Source organism: Temnothorax nylanderi, unplaced genomic scaffold, assembly GCF_030848795.1.
Source record: "Temnothorax nylanderi isolate EJ_2023f unplaced genomic scaffold, tnyl_v1.0 TNYL_tig0007_pilon, whole genome shotgun sequence".
Lineage (NCBI taxonomy): Eukaryota > Metazoa > Arthropoda > Insecta > Hymenoptera > Formicidae > Temnothorax > Temnothorax nylanderi.
In genome coordinates, this window is record NW_027249069.1 from 1,403,653 (window position 1) to 1,421,773 (window position 18,121).

The 18,121-nt window shown below is 32.8% G+C and overlaps 1 protein-coding gene across 3 annotated transcripts in view; it reads right to left on the reverse strand.

Annotated features, from left to right (window-relative positions):
• Positions 1-18,121, reverse strand: part of Adcy2 (adenylate cyclase type 2 Ac76E) — a 42,591-nt gene that overhangs the window by 16,215 nt on the left and 8,255 nt on the right. For 2 of the 3 annotated variants that reach the window (XM_071719266.1, XM_071719275.1), the window contains exons 2-6: positions 5,078-5,244; positions 3,486-3,821; positions 2,702-2,896; positions 1,087-1,193; positions 16-127 (exon numbers count right to left, since the gene is read on the reverse strand). In XM_071719266.1, the coding sequence (XP_071575367.1) occupies positions 16-127; positions 1,087-1,193; positions 2,702-2,896; positions 3,486-3,821; positions 5,078-5,244 (917 nt within the window). Of the gene's footprint in view, positions 1-15; positions 128-1,086; positions 1,194-2,701; positions 2,897-3,485; positions 3,822-5,077; positions 5,245-12,547; positions 12,706-18,121 lie in introns of those variants that run through there. The other variant, XM_071719281.1, reaches the window with a different exon arrangement.

Below are 18,121 nucleotides of genomic sequence, written 5' to 3' on the forward strand. Positions count from 1 at the left end.
TATGTTTTCTTTTACCTGCGCTATTTGATCGAATCTGCCAAAGAGCTCGTTGAGCGTCTTCACAAGATCGGAAGCTGAGAGCTGTTCCGACAGCGGTGTGAAGTTGACAATATCCGCGTAGAGAATGCTATACAATCAACAAAAATATATTGTTTTTAAATATAAGATTTTATGTATTGCAAAATTTTTCGACGAAATACAGGAAAATCAGAAGCAGAAATCAATTTAACAAGATTGAAATCGTTCTTGTGAACGTTAATATTAATTCAAGTTTACTAATTACACTATAAAAAACAGAGCAAGAAAACAGGTAAAACATTCTTAGTAAATTATTTGACACTTTTTGTCAAAGAATTTTAATGTAAAAATTAAATTTAAATATGCACGGAATAATCTTTTATCAATCTTAGGAACTTCTAATGGGTGCATGTACTTCAAAGAAAGGGGCATTGAAAATTCGTCTTTGATGGATCGACATCTAAAGTGCGCTCGATTGAATCCGGAGATGCTGCACAATCGAGCGATCATATGATTTAAATTCAGATGCATGGCTAGATCGATGGATAGAGGACGGACGACCAAAGGCAGTGTGCGACACGTGCAGCATGCGTTTATTTCAATGCAATCAATATTCCTTGCCATCATCCTCGACCCATATAATCCTCGCGCGGGAGAACTAAATACGCGCGTGCCTTCTAAATACACTGATTATGATTAAATTATTTCTGCTCTTAACCTTGCGCAGCCGGTCTTATTTTTAACATTATCTCTCTTTTTGCGAATCGATTCCATCAAATGTTTATATAGTATTGCATATATATTTTAACGAAATATTGTATAGAAGTATCAGAGTGCGATTTAAATTAATTCCTTTACAAAATAAAAATTATTATTTATTTTGAATTTATAGATAATAATAAAAATACACGATATTCTTCACATTAATATTTTATAACAATATTTGCATTAAATATTTTGTAACATCGTTGTAAGCAATCTGTTTCGTTACAATCATTAATATGTGTACCTATATTATAAATTTTAATAGGTTTAACAAATGTAATAATAATAAATATAATAAATTACCTTACGTTATTATGCCGTTGTACATACATCTCTTGGAACGTGGTTTGCTTGTGCTTATTGGCTTCCTGACAAGCATCCGCCATTTTCAGCATTATACTTCTTTTTACCTGCGATAACAAATTAATATTTTTTTCGTTTAGTATAAATATCATCTATGTATTATTATTAGCTGCGTAGTTTTCTAACAATTATATTAATTATTCGATATTAGTGCTTATATCTATCCCCTATAACGTGTTGCATTAGAAATTTCTGTGATGCGTTATGGAATATCGCATCAACAAAACATCGTATTCCATAGTTTTCGATTAGCAGATTAACACCGAACTCATCCATTCGAAACCATAAATTATTCATGTCACCGGTAAACATCATTATATGATTCATGCGGTATGTGCATTGATAGGAAATAATTGGAATCCGAATTGCAATCAATTTAAATGAACAATTCGCTCTGCATTACGAGTGCTATTAAAAATAATTACAAATAAGGAAATATCACTTAAAAACAACAGCAAAATTAATAAAGTAAAATCTATCCGGTCATTTTTATATACCTTTTTCTATTTTGTACAAGTCCTCGTAACAATCTTATTGTTAAAAATATAGACGGAGTTTGCTAGAACTCGTACATTCTTACACACGAATTTAAATATAATATAGGTATATTATATTTAAATATAAAATATGCTTGTAGTAATTTTACGAATAACAAAGATTTTATATATATATATATATATATATATATATATATATATATATATCAAACCAGAAATAGTTAAAATTCGGCATTGTTGCGATGAAAAGAAGTATCGAGTATCTATTATACGTAAAACGTTTATACACTCATTAAGCTCTAACAACGGAGTTTTTAACGAGGTCTTCTCAAATATAATATCATCTTTCACTGTATATTATGCAATATTATATACCGAAATAGAATCCTCTGGTAAAAATAAATATTTTTTTTTTGAAGATGTAATTATTGTGATCAAAGAAAATCGGACTGATTGCTCCATTTACGCGTTTCAAATAACTGACGTAGAACTTTTGTTGTAAATACTGCGTATCTTCTTCGACTCTCATTTAAAGTAAAGTTTTTACAAATTTGAGTCTAATTTCACAGAAAACTTCAACGCGAATCGTTAATTACTTTCGTCAAGGCACTTCAAAAGTCATCATCTGATTTTTATTGCAGTATAGTAAATCGATATCCATCGTGTGATTGGAAACAGATCGTAGTATATAATACGCAAAGTACGATGAAAGAACAATTGTTTAGAAAACTGCGCGCGCGAACTTTTATTTTCTTTTATGTTAATAATTTTATTTCCTGAAAAACTATTTGCCTCCACAAGATGCAAACGCCTACATATTTTATCCCTCGCATGAATTTAACTTTGTTAAATTAGTTTTGTGATTAAATATAGTCAAAATTCAAACGTCATAGGCAGAAATTTAATTAAACGTTAATCAATTGTTGGACGAGTCTAACAATGAGAAGCCTTATCATCGTTACATATTCATGCGGCGAAAATTCAACGCGAATACTTCCGTGATGGATCGTAATCAACATTTTAATTAGATCACGAAGCGATACATTTTTATTGCTCACCTCTGCCGCAATGTAGGCTGGAATAACGCTGAGCAATAATTGTTCCTGCTGCTCCCTCTCGCATTCAAGCTTGATTCGCGATTCGATCACCGTCTTTGTGCCGGAGAAAGTCTTGCGATGGGCCATCATTGTTAGGATCCTGTAATACATGCCTGCGAAGATGGCAGCCAGAAGGAATATGATCTCCGCAACAATCTGTCCGATAAAAAAGATACCTTTCTAAAATACCTAATAGTTTGTATATATTTATCGAAAAATATTTTTTCGGTACTTTTTCTAAAATTGTTCTCTGTGATATAATAGAACATGGTTTCAAAAATTATTATTAAATGTATCATATTTATTGTTTTATGTATGAAAATGTACATATGTATAATAAAAAAAACACTAATTATATATTTATTTGATCCGTGCCTTGCAACTTTGAATGGACTTCCGTACAATACATCAATTTACATAATTCTCTTTTCGCTTTTGAATTAGGTATATCATGTTCTATCCTTTATTTTATAATTTAAACTGAGGCTTGAACTCAAAGTTCCTCTAGCAAATCCCATGCCTCAGTACCCTAAACTCGAATTAAACTGAACTAAAATAGCCTTATTATGTTATCCTCTAAATAAATAAATCTCGAAAAACTTAAATTAAAAATTCTCTGGCTTAGACTAAAAAAAAACATTAATTAAAAAATAGTTAAGAAAAAAGAAATCCTTATAATTCATTATTTTACAATAACAAATCAATTAAGAGAAAGATTTTATCCAACGTTCAACTATATATTTACCTGAATTATGCCGTAATAGCTCGTTAGATCGTCGAAAATAAGTCTTCTCAAAATGTGTGCGAGGGCCAGAATGCAGCTGATGATAAGCGGTGTTTGCCACTTCATTTTAGGTAGAATGGCGATTACTGATAGGATGCAGGCGAACAAGGGTAGGACGCCTCTTAGTATTAGAATTCCTAAACCAAGTATGATGGAGGATGTTAAACCTATTAAAATCTTGGACCGTTTAGAGACCATGGCGGAAGGTAATTGCGTGACCACTAGAAATGTCAAAGAGACGATGAGCATGGTTGTCAATGCCGATACAGGTACAAGATAGGTCACATCGGACAGCTCCTGAAAAATAAAAAATAGTATCAAGAACAAGATCAATATCCTCATGATCTTATTTTCAATAAGATTCGTGAGATTGTTTAGAAATTCCCCCTTTTTTGAACATCATTTACATGACTTTTAATATTTAAATATCAATATTCAACTTAATGTAATTTAAATTTTACATCTACATTTTTCTTAGTGTGCAATAACAAGCTAAAAAAATTAAAAATTGTAAATTACGTAACGGAGAAAGTTGCATTAACGAAATGTGAAACAAAATAAAAAATATCGAAACGAACAAAAATATATAGATGAATAAAAATCAAATAAGCATAACAAATGTTATCTTGTCAAACTTTTTTCGCAAACACTGTCGGGATCTATTTTTATTAAAACAATTTCGTTCAACTTTTTCTTTTCTCGGATGTCGAAATAAAGTTGCCTCGTCGATAATTTTCCTATTTTTATGTTACGTTCTAACGTAATAAAATACGAGGAGAACTTTTAGATATGAGATAAATCACGTTATCAATTTTCTCGCGTGTCCTGCGATAGCTTGGAAGGATCAACACCGTCCATTCTCAGATCCAATCCTAAGGCATGACGTTTTATGTATTCTTCGTGAATCTATCGGTTTGAACAGCGTCTTCGTGTTGTCTGGGCTCTCCTCCGCACCTCCGACATCATATTAATTCTTGGCTCAGTTAACGCTCTGCGATTCAATTTCAGGACAGGTTTACGAAGAATCTATGCATGCTACCGACAGCTACCTTGGACCAATATCGATCCATTACAAAGGAGTACTAGGTAGAGTTTTAATTGAAAATTAATTACAACTCGGAACATCATCTTGTAACCTCTGCTCTCGAAAGGTAATATAATGCTCCAACTTAGGAAAACTTGAACATCTCGCTAATGAGCATTGATTGTCTAAAATAACGATTAATAGTGAGAGTAAAGACGTAGTAAGTTCGCGTAGCTTAGTACAGAAGTATTTCAAATATATTTTCTTCGGTCATAAATCAAAGCAAGAGTCACGACTTACCAGGAAAGCGAAAGTACGAAGGTTTGAAGAAAGAAAAAGAGAGATTTTTTTATTCTAAATTTTTTTTAATTCCCAAGTTTTCTGAGTAGATAAATATAAAGATTAATATAACAAAAATAAACTGTAGACAGATTTTCCTTATTTTAAAGCAACAATTAATTGTTGTTTGATTAATGTGAAAAAATTAATATTTTTAATTGAAACTAGGAGGATTATTAATGATACTTACATGATGGTCGGCGAAGCAGAGAGCACCTAGAGCGATCAGCGAAGAGATGGTGGCGATGCAAAGTGTTCCTGTGTAGAGAGACGACGTTAGCTTCCCCTCGTATTTGTCGCGAAGTTCCTGAAGTTCCTTAACGCCAGCATCGTCGCCGGCAGTATCGCCGAGACTCTCTGAAAAAAAAGCACCGTAGATCAATTTTGTCGTATTCATATATCGCGTATGTGAAAGTAAATAATGTGAAAAAGTGTGCGAGAAGGAATTTCTGAATGGAGAACAATTCAAGGAATGCGAAATACTCGGTATATTCGATAGTCATTGCGAGGAAATATATAGTGATAGAAGGATGAATAAAGATTGCAAGATGCACATGTGCGATTTGAAAATTTTCATTTGTCATACCTATTATCTCTAAATAACAACATGGACGATTCACTGTCTTAATTTATTGAAAAAGGGTACAATTTAAAATATTTATTAATATAAAATTTCTAATTATTATAAATGTATGTAATTATTATATATTGTAAGAATTAATGTTTCAATAATAACAAATTGAAATATTCGCATAAACTTCTCATTTTGCTTCTCATCTAACGAATATCTTTTTACGTGCTTCGGTACAAACGTAAGAGAGGAACATATTGCTGCAGGTATTAATTAACATTACAACATCAGTAGCTTAGAGGCATTCCGTTTACTTGCAACGCGTATACAACACAGTAATAAATTCTGACTGTATCGTCGGAGAATCCGACGGAGAATTATTAATATAATACGTTCTGACTTCTGTAAAGGGCTTTCATATCGTAATGCGTGGGACTGTAACTAAACTGTATGACGTTGCATTGTGGACACTTCAGTCGCAGCAAGGTTTAATTAATAATTTAGTCTGAACACGAACCAAATTTACGTCATAACAGAGTGCATATTGCCCAACCGTTCAATTATTTCAGCAGCATCTTTGATGTTACTATTAAGTGCGATAAGATTTATCCAGTTATGCAATATTATAATAATGAAGTTTGTGCTCTACAGTCAAAAGTTATGTTCTCTTATGTTTACGTATCTCTTTGCATGCATATTATAGTTTGCCTCGCAATAAACTTTGATAATTTATTTGCTAAAATATAACAAGATATATGTTCCTATTATATATTAAAGAAATTAAAATATAACTGTCAAAGTAGGATCAATCATTTAATGTACTTTTTGGAAACCGCTATATTTTAAAAATATTTGTATTTATAGTATCACTATGTATTGTTTATTATTATGTTATTATATTTCAGCCCAAAAATGTTGGTTTCACAATATTATCAAATATATTTTTAAACATTATAAAAAAAAGTAATGATAAGATCTCGTATAATACCGTGAGATAATAATGCACATAACGAATATTGCACTTGTCTGATAAAAGGAGTACGTGTAGAGTTCTATAATATAAGGGCAAATTGAACTACTTTACTATGTCTCTCATAAAAAGTTTCTATTTTTTTTACCATCTTTCTTTACCTTTACTACCTTCATAAAAAATCCAACACTTTTATTGTGCGCTACATTTCAGCCGTTAGATTTTATTTCGTTTTAAGATTGAAGGGAAAAAAAGGATCGATTAAGCTATCTGAATTATTTCCAAGTTCGTGACTTTCAAGGCTTCAATATCGTTTCGTGGTAACGTCCCATCGATAATTCATGCCGATAAAAACTCGACATACATGAATGATATGCGTGAGAAAAGAGAGTATGTTAAAATGTTAAAAATGTCAAATATATTGGACGTGCCTATAAAACTGACCGATATCACAAAGTGCAAATGATAAAAGATCTGCAAAGTGTTAACATTTATATTTTTATATTACAATATGTAAAATTAAATAGTTATAAACATTTATGAACTCTTGGATATTATGTTAATATTAATTACCTATTTAAAAAAAAGGTAGAAAAAGGTGCATAATGCAACAAGCACCTTTCAAAAGCGTATAATAATTTATTATGTAAAATATAAAAGTATAAAAGCAAAAAATATTAACATGAGAAATATATTACAATATTATTGTTTGTCTAAGAATACATCTGTTGTTTTTTTTTTTTAAATAATAATATCACAAAAGAGATATTATCAAAATAAAAATAGAAATAATAAAATTCAATTTTAATACAGCTTATAATCCTTCAAAAATTATTGTACACGTTGACATAAATTATTCACAATTCTTATATTCGAATTCTCAATTAGTTATATCCAAAATTCTCATTATAATAATTACAAGCTCTCTATTATATTGAAAATTTTCAATATAGCAAAAAGCTTGTAATTTATATTTTTCATCAAACTATTTATGTCAATTTGTGTCAATGTGTACAACTTTATTTTTTTGACAAATGTAATTTTTCATCTTCGTAAGCAAAGTAAAATAAAAGTTTAAAGTTCCTCTATTATCTAAATTGCTTTACTACGCACTTGCAATATATGTGATGTCTGTAATATATTAAAATAAATAAAAATATTTAATTATAAATATAGTACCATTACATGTTCGAGAAAAATCATTAAATCACCGTTCTTATTACATCATAAAATTATTTCTTTTATATTAAATATTTTTATTTATTTTAATATATTATAAACATATTAGAAACGCATGATATAAAAGCATGATAAAATGTGCAAAATTTGGCATTTGAATTATCGAGACAGAGCAAAGAGACAGAGAATTATAGCGCGATATGTTCTCTTCTGGCCAAAGCTGGCCGAAATTCTAAGCTCATCCGTACGTGCTTTCTGCTCTTTTGTATTCGGGAGGACATCATTACCTCGAATGGTCACGCGTTAGAGGCGTTGCCACGGAGACGCTGAAAATATTCTCAATAATTTCTCTCAACGCAGCGAAAAGCTATTTGCTTTACGAATGTCGTATTGTGTCGAAAATCGTACAATTGTCGACGGCGACCAAGACGTCTCTTTAGACATTTTTACATTGGGATTTTGCGTTATAATATCTCCGCTTGTAGAATACGTAAAAAAAGTGAAAACACTTTTCTTATATAATTTAAACCCAAGCTACCATTAAATCTATTAAAAACTCGATTAGCCAGGCTGTTTTTGAGATAATCTTAGGTATTCGTAATCGGATAGTTCGCGTATACAACATGAGTCGATCTCGCCGTATACATTTAACACAAGATACTACCGTGTCTCTCGATTATATCGAAAATTTCTGCACAAAACATGTGTATTTATAACTTATTGATATATTTATTTTAAATTTATATTTTATTATACATATATATGTACTTATTTTTTAAATTATTTTTAATTCTCCTAATTTTGATATTTTAAAGAAAAACCATTTATAATATAGCCACTGCTATTTTAAGACAATTCATTAAACGCAAGTAAATATGGTTTATTTCATTTTGCTTTTATCTAATTTGCAATATTATAGTTACAATTTTAAACTAGTTTTTGTTACAATAATCTTACTTCGTTTTTCAATCTTTGCAAACGGCTTAATCAATTATTTGGCCATTTATTACTGTTGTAGCAAATGTTTGTTAAATAAAGAGGCGCAGCCACGCTTCGCGTGTTCGAGGTACGTGGATCTGCAAGTGCATTAACTTAATTGATCGAAATTGTCGTCGCGTCGGCGTATATAAACGAATCAACCTAATCTGCTAATGAAACAAGTCGCGTTCGGACACGCGATCGCGGCTAATAGTTCGATGAAGCCAAGGGCAACGACGCCCGGTGTCGACGATTCTAATTAACCGCTGCTCTTGTGTGGCGTACGCAATAGCACGGAGGTGCGCAATTAGGCACCTTGTTAAACTGAATACGCTCAAAATCATCATGATTTCGCTCTATTGCTGCGTGTGTACCACCGCTGCATTACTTCTATAATTCGCAATACGTGTAAATATGTACGTGTCACGATAATATTGCGTGATAGGTAACGTAATATATTATATCCCCCATATTGCGATGTAATAATCAACTAAATGAGATAACGACGACATATAATAAACATATAGTACGAAGAGAATAAAATAAATTACATTACGCACACAATATTAACATAGTGCTCAGTTTCCCCAGTTACTTTTTATTGTTATCACTTTTTTCTAATGTTAAGAAACTTTTGTAAAATAGTTAAAAACTATTATATAATGTATAATGGCTAGATATGTATTATTATTTTCCATCCCAAATTCAGTTATATATTCTTCACAAGATATATACTGCATGATATTTCATTAGAATATGTTAAATATAATAATTTGAGCGTTCATACTAATCATACTTTTCTCTTTCTTCTTTTTTGACACAAATCGTCGCAATTTGTCGTGAAATATAACGTCGTGATTTTAAATCACGAAGAATTTTTCTCGAGTGGAATGATGATTCACTGTCCCTCTGCGTTTATGTACCTTTTAGTATCTTCCTGTTCGCAGTTTATCCATTGCAAAAAACACGTCCGCATAGAAATCATAAAAACGTTTGTCTCCGAAAAAACTCCGCATAAATTTGCCTTTATACATCTTAATATTTTCCATACAAATACAATTTCTGTTACAATAAACGTAAAGTTGTCAATTTTTCTTCGATATATTAATTCTTCCAATACTTGGAATCCACACCAATGTTATTATTACAATAAGCAAGTTCGGAAATGTATTCATATCGACAGTTAGAAAGAAGACTGCAAAGTTCGCAAATCTTGTGACTCCATTAACCCGGGAACGAGCGCTTGGGGTGATCTTTACACTCTATTATCGAAAGAATGAAGCTTACGTCACAGTAATTTTAATGTGCTTCTTTCGTCTCTTACATATTTTTTTTATTTCTTCTTACTTTTTTCAGAAAATGTTGAGTAAATCTATATACATATTGTTCTCAAGTACTAATAAATTATAGAATAATCAAAAATATGCAACTTGTAATTAATAACAATGACTTTTAATTACGGTGTAAAAATCACCCCAGGTCACCACTTATGCACAAAAGAATCAGGTGCCCGTTCCCTGGTCAACGCTCAATTAACGTTCGTTTGTCGTAACTGTTAACATCAATGTTGTCTCAAGAAACTTAGATCTAGTGCAACTGGCTCGTTGTCCGCAAATTGTAGATTGCGAAACGTAACTTCAAACCAGAAATACATTTTGTAAGTATACTCGACTTTGGATTGATTACGAACCATGGGTCTCGAAGTCTTGCGATTGCGCCGATTGAGCAATTATCAAACTTCGCACGCTTCCGCGCCTTCCGCCTCGGTTTTCCGCATCGCGGTACTTAAGTGAATTTAACGACGCGACGGCTTGAGAAGTGTGGTATGCTTGCGACGCACAATTTACAGATTGTAAAAGTTGCGGAAGAATTAGTCGCGTCTTCGTTCTTATCGGTGATCTCGATATTACTGACTCTGATATTACTATATCATTTTTTAAAACCTCTTAAGTTTAAATAATTGCAGCATTTTCTACATTTTTATTATTTTTCCAATATCTTTATATCAATCTATTTCGTTTGCACTTATTTATTATTTTCTTTTATTGTTTAGTAATTGCTAGAAATCTACATATACAATTACGCAATTAAAAATTCGGTTATTTTATTATGCGTTTATGAATTTGCAATTAAATTTCTTTATTTTCCACGCTTTATCCCTAGAGAGAAATGAGATTTCTATGTTTTTCATTTTCCGGTGACTTAGTCAAGCTTTCACCGTATGATGCAATTAAGAATTGCTGACTGACACTATTTGGATTTTATGTATGCAAATGGTGAATAAATGCTGCGCTGAACGTCTGGAGCTATAGCTTGTTTGTTTCTGTATTTCTAATGCAAAGCGCGGTGATGCAAAGACTTATTCTTTCTTGTTCTTATCTAATTAATTTGCAGAATCCTCGACGCGTGATAAAAATTACCTATACGTGTTAATTTGCGTGTTAATAATATTTATTCATTTTAATTATTTATGGCAATCGTAAATTTAGAGCGAGATTCAATGGCAATATATTTCTGGAGTCTACATCAGATCTAATATAACTCGTCTTTTTCCATAAATTTGTCCTTTTATAATCATGTAACAGGAATAACGAATGTTCTATTTCCACGGAAAAATACAAAAGAAATTTAATACAAAAGAATATTATATATATTAAATTTCATTATTTATGCTAACACTGTTGTATGCTTAAAAAATAATACGCTAAACTTTATGTTACAGCATTTTTAAAACTTGCTTTAAAAAAGCTATTTTTTCAATCTTAGAGAAAGGATGGTATAGCAAAAATAAAAATGGGAATTACATAGAGCTATATAAGACAAAAGATTAAGTGTAAATAACATTAAATATATAATATAAATTATTAAGAAGTATATTTGTTACAAATGCTTACGTCGCTTTGATGTCGAAATCTCTATTCGCGCAGTTTTTTATTAACATGTGTACGTACACTCATATAAAACATGTTTATTTCAATTGAGTTTTTCCCTTTGTACGCTTAATAAAGATTCATATAAATTTTGTATTTTATTTGTTCAAAAGCTTAGTGGCATGTTTTATAGAGAAAATAACAGGACCATAACAAGCGTCATGGGTTATTTGCCGCTTTATTGCGTGCCGTTTTATTTGCAACGATTGCGTGCGGTGACATGAACAAATGCACCCTCCTCGTTGGACGACGCACCCTCATTGACTACATGTCACGCACGTGCGTCGCTGCTATTTGCCTACATCTACAGATAAACGGCGAAGAACATATATTTTCACACATGCTCAACAATGTTTTCTTGTTAAATACGATGAGATATTTTTCAATCAATATTGACGAAATTCATATTTGCGAATTTTCTTTCCGAAAAAAAAGAAAGCGAGAGAGAGAGAGAGAGAGAGAGAGAGAGAGAGAGAGAGAGAGAGAGAGAGAGAGAGAGAGAGAGAGAGAGAGAGAGAGAGAGAGAGAGAGAGAGAGAGAGAGAGAGTAAAGAGGAAAAGAAGAACGGGAAAGGAGAAAAAAGGGGAGATTTTGACACGGTAATTTACTAATTTCCTTGTTCAATCCGGAAAATAATGTAAACACTTAATGACTGAATATCGAAACGTAATTGCTGTTCACGCTCTTTTCCTTTTTCTAAATTTGCGTATTCTAATTACGTTTCTCAATGTGAGTAGCGGAGGCTTTGAATCTACAATGAATTTACATAGAAAATAACAGAGCAATGTCCAATACGCCGCTATTTCCGAATTCCGTATGTGCAGGACGGAATGCGTAATTGCGCGAAATCAGGCACGACGCATCGACCGCGGCGATGCAACAATTGCGCTTCACCTGCGAGATAACGGCGATTGTTGCAACCGCGGCGCATACCGATGTCACGGGGATGCATTTACGGTGAAACGGCCGCGTTTCGCAAGGCGCTCACACACACACACACACACACACACACACACACACTCACGCACGCACATATCTGATACGATGTTTCCTGCGGCCACGCCAATTCTCTGTGCCGTGAAAGCCAAGTAATAATTGCGGCGCGCTGGCAGCCTCGAGCTTAATTATCACGCCCGCGCCTGTTCGATAACGGCGGCTGCAACAGACAGTCGCTCGCCGGACTCGATTTTATATTTAATTGTGAAGTGTGTCATTGGGTTGGCAGTCGGCGCGGCGTCGCGACGCGTTACCATTCTACGCGCGGGGTGTGCATCCACGTTCGGAATTCCCGCCGTATTTATATGACTGGTGTAATCTCCTCTTGACAACGCGTTAATCTCCTCCGCATTAACGCGTGTTTGTAAATCAATCTGTATCGGATTATGCGCGTCGCTCTCGCGATAACACCCAGTCAGACGTGATTGACTCGATTTTAAATTGAATAAATTAACGCCGGCTATCTCTCTGTCGATTCTCCTCTATATTCCCCGACACCGAAAAATTACTAAACCGATTGTCGAATTTCAACGTCATTGTCTGTTTGAAATTTCCTCGCGTTCGCAAATATTCGCGTAACAACATATGAGCGGTGTAAGTGAGACGTAACGTGAGATAATTTTATATTTTATTCCACGGACGCTTTTCTTACGCTCAGAGAATACAAATGTATTTCTCTTCGGTATCAGATCGAGTGCCAGGCATCTCGCTGTCAAACGATAGTACGTACGTAAGCGATAAGCAACATGGGAGTAGATTCACATTCGCGAGAAGACGTATCGTGCCACGCCATCTCCGTTTATTGATATCATTGCCCGAAAATAAAATGTCCTCGCGTGGCTGAGGTATTTCAACGCGATTGAGAAAGGTATACTGAGTATATAAAAGGTCAAGATAAAGTGTACAGCGGGAACGCATTAGGAAATCAATTTTTGTACGCCTTCATACGACCGTACCATTTCGTGCGTCCCCTTGGTAACGCGCGTTAAAAGCGCGGTATTAGCTGTTCAAAGGAGGCGAAAGCTTTCGACGCGAAATATCGCGTGATACCGTTATCATTAACCTGGCAATATCGTTATACAACAGTAACCACTCGAGTGTTATTTGTTATTAGAATACATGCACCATGCACGTTATCTGCTAATTTGCGTTGTTGTATCGAAATAAGCGGTAATCTTCAAATCATAAAAAGTGACTAAATAGATTAATTAATATTATTCGGTGCAGTAAAATGTGTAACAAGTTAATTAATTAATACGTATCCGTTAATTCTTTAGATGAATTTACATACATATAAGTATCTGTCATATTTTTGTCATCATTAGCGAAATAGAGTTGGAAATAATTGTGCGAACGGTAGGTATTTAAAAAAAGAAAAGAAAACCGAACACTAAAAAGAAATTGAAAATTTAATCTTCTGTTTCTTTTATTATGATTTACGAGGTCTGCTAAAAAATATCCGGATGATGTGACATGTATAGACTGCACGACTTATTGAATTAAAAATTTAGTATTTTTCAGAATAAGCTCCTTTTGCAGCAACTTGGATAACTTTTACAGCCCATCGTTTCTACCATTATTGTTGAAAACGCTTCTCAAAATTATTTCAGAAACTTATAAGTTTTCTTTTCAAATTTTGTTCAGTGATTTCAAATCGAACGTTATCAATTCCGTGCCCCTTTAAAATCTTTTTGAAGCTTCGGAAACAAAAAAAAGTCGAGGCTGAATCCGGCGAATATGGAGGCTGCCACACTTGTGATATCCCGCTTTTAGTCAAAAAAATGTTTGACGAGTTAAAACGAGTGAACAAGTGAAGCATCCACTCCTGAGAGACCCTACAGAATCATCCCCGTATGCTATTCTTAGCAAATCAAACGTCTAGCCATTTTGCTAATCTTGAAACAGAGCTCGATACACGTGCCATGGCTTTCAGACATCGTAGGAATCGCCACGAAAGAAAACACAACAAGCTTTATTGACTTACTATAATAGCCTGACAGTGTATAGAGACGTAACTTTTAGAAATAACCTGTATACAAATCCGCGCATACCAATTCTGCTTCGTCATAACGACGAGCGTGTTCTCGGTATTTTAATATACAATACATCTCCAGTTTGGATAATTTTTTTAACAGACGTCATATACTAAAGACTTGTACTTGTGACAATTTTTGATATTAAATGTCATCGTTCATAAAAGAATGCGTTGTTTTTGTAATCATTTCACCCAAACGAGTATATCTAAGATCAGTTAATAACTAAAATCAGTTTGATAACAGTATAATATTAGTTCTGCGTATTATCAATTTCTGTATGGGAGTCGAGAGTTCCAGTTGCTCGTACGTATGTGTAGAACCTGCGTACTTCCTATGTGTGACTATATAACTGTATCCGTTTGCCAGCTGGAATCACACGCTGCAGCAGTGAGCGGAAACCGATGATGGGCTGAATCCGGAAAACGCGCAAAGTGCAAACGTTTACGGTATTGAAGAGAATACGCGAATGGTATTCCCAGCAGCTCTGGTCAGTCAGCAAGAACTATTTTCGATCTTGGTTAAAAGAGCATTTCATATAATAAAATGTAGACTAATTTCAAAAAACAATTTTTGATAATACAATAAAATCTACGATAAAATATTACGATATTATATTTAATATTTTTGTTTCAAGTCAATCTTTTAGCCTCACGAGATAGAGTTCTTTGTTCTTTATGTACGTTTCTATATTTTATCCCTTATCTTGAGACGAAGATTACTTCCGGCCCGAATTGTGATTTAATTAACTCGGTGTCTTGTTTGAATAAACTTCTGTTGTCGCGGAAATCACCGAAGGATGATAACGAAAGGTTTCTAGCGAATATTGATCAAAGATAAAATGTATTAATAAAATGCTTGTCTTTGTCTCGATTGAGGTCTGTATTGAGAGTGTCCAGAGAGGATGTGATACCCATCGATTCAACTTCAGCTCCAATTTCACAGAATGGACCACTTTGCGAGCGTGAATAAAAATACTGGACCGAATGAAAACTTCGAAAGTAAACTTTCCGTCGCGTTTTATATCCGTTTGTGTTCGCATTTTGTTCTAGGAAAGTAATATCAGGAAAGTCATATCTGATTTAATATATACTACAAAGAGAGAATAAATATATCTAAATAAATTTACAATTCAAATAAGTGATGAATAAATAACTAATTTAGAATCATTAATTAATGTGTATTTATGTAAGAATCTCTATAAAAAAAAATAGAAACGAGAGAAATTAGTATAATATTAATAAAATCATCTTTAAATAAATTATCAACAACTTATTACTAAAAGCTATATAATGCCGCGTATAAAATTGTCTACGAAGTTGATAACATATATCTTAGAACATTTATATTGTTAATAGAAGAATTGGTAAGCGCTCATCCGCTATTACGAGGTCAATTTCAATTGTTGTTAACTCGGTTCAAGTTCATCGCCGATGAACTAAAACCTCGACTCGTTAATTTCTCGCGGTTGGCGAGCATTGAGTAGAGTCCCGCATTGGAATTTGTATTTAATCGAAAACTCATATGTTCAAAGTCCCTTAACTGTTAGAACTGTCGATATACATGATTGCATAACTAATTGCATTTTTGCAATTATATTCTAAACTAAAATTATTCTCAAATATAATGTCAATTTAATATACAGGATAAGCCTAAAGACTTTCCATGTCGATGTTTTTTATTGCTCGACTAATTTGTGCGAAATATGCCGAAATATATAAATTTTGCTTTTAAGAAGAATATACAATTGTGATAAATTTTCAATCGTGCTGTCTTGATTAGGGTAGCTAGACTTTCAAAAATCTTAATTGACAATAGGAGTCAAGTGATACATTGTTTTAAATATCTTTCAATTCCCTTTACAATTATCTCTTGTCTTTTTTAATTTGCGTCAAGTGTTTCTGGAGAAATCGCATTTAGAAATCATTACAAACAGAAAATTCCTAACTTATAGAAAAATTCACTCAATAAATGCTCGAATCATTCTCTACCAGTCTCCATGCAATAATATACAGCCTCCGTTCAAAATTGCTGCAGACATTTCGAAACATTTCCGGCACTATTCTACTGCACTCTCAACCGCTATCTTTTGGGAAAGATTCGATTGAGCGATTTATAAGGTCATCTGATTTTTGTCCATTAAATTTTTTTCCTTCGGGGACATTTAAAAAATAAAATTTGTACCACAATGCCGGATTTCGTACAAGATCTATGTATGTCAAAAAATAGTAGATGAGTGATAGTAGAATAACGTCGGAAATGTTCCAAAATGTCTGCAACAACTTTGAACAGGGACTTTATCATTGTACGGAGACTGCTTGAGGACATTTCGAACACTTACCAAACTTTTCAGTTTTCACTCTATCTAAGACTTCCAAATGTGATTTCTCAAGAAACCAAATTACAGCTTGTCTAAATAAAAAAAAGAACAAGACGTAGTTGTAAAGAAAATTAAGATACTTTTAAAACAATGTGTCACTCGACTTCTATTGCCATTTAAGATTTTTTAAAAGGTAGCTATCTTAATCAATGAGACAAAGCAGCACAATTAAATTTTTTCACAATTATATATTCTCCTTAAAAACAAAATTGACATTAAAATATAGAAAAATATTTATCAAAATTGTTTTCTTTAGGAATTTTTCTTTTGTGATTAGAGAATTCTGCTATAGATATATATTCAGCATAAAAAAATTCACTATTTTAGTGTTAAAATTATTGAAATGTTCTTATATGATTTCAACATAATTTCTTTCTTGAAAAATACAACTACTAACCTTTTACGATTGATCGATAGTAGTACATGATAGTAGTATAAGAAGCGAGATGCGACATCAAATGGAAGATCACATTGTCGATGTTCGTAAATATTTACACGACGTTATCGTGTTTAACGTACTGTCGCCAGGCAATGCGTATCATGTAAATGTGTTTTTACATTTTTATTTCCATTTAAATTTATTTGTATCAAAACTGAATAAAACAGAATAATAATTAGAGAGAGATATCAATTTCATAACATTGCGTAAAAATTGATAGAATACATCAATAGTATATCATGTAGGTAATCCGCTGCATTCATAATTAATATATCATATGTCATCGAACGTTAACAGCATTTAAACATTAATGTTATTTATAACCAGCTATTCACATAATAATTCGAAACAGATTCTTTCAGTATCGTTAAAATTTTTATTCTTTCAGTAGGTATACCCCTCGGTATACCCCTAACTCCGTTTTGAATAAAGCTTTATGTATTGAGCACGACAAAAACGCCATTAAATAATCCCAGATATTTTGCGAGTATCTCAACGAGTTGATATTATAAATCCGTGCAATTCATCGCACTTTGTCATACGACACAATCGACCACTTCGACAATGTGTTAATGCTCGCTATTTACTAATGTTTTTAATTGCGCGAGACACAATTGTATCGTATTACCTTCGACATAACATTCTTATATTGTTATTGTATTATATTCGACATATTGTTCTAAATGAATGCATGCTCGACTTTGTCCTCTACCACAATTTACGTGCCATAGGAAATGCTATAGCAAATGCCTCGCAAG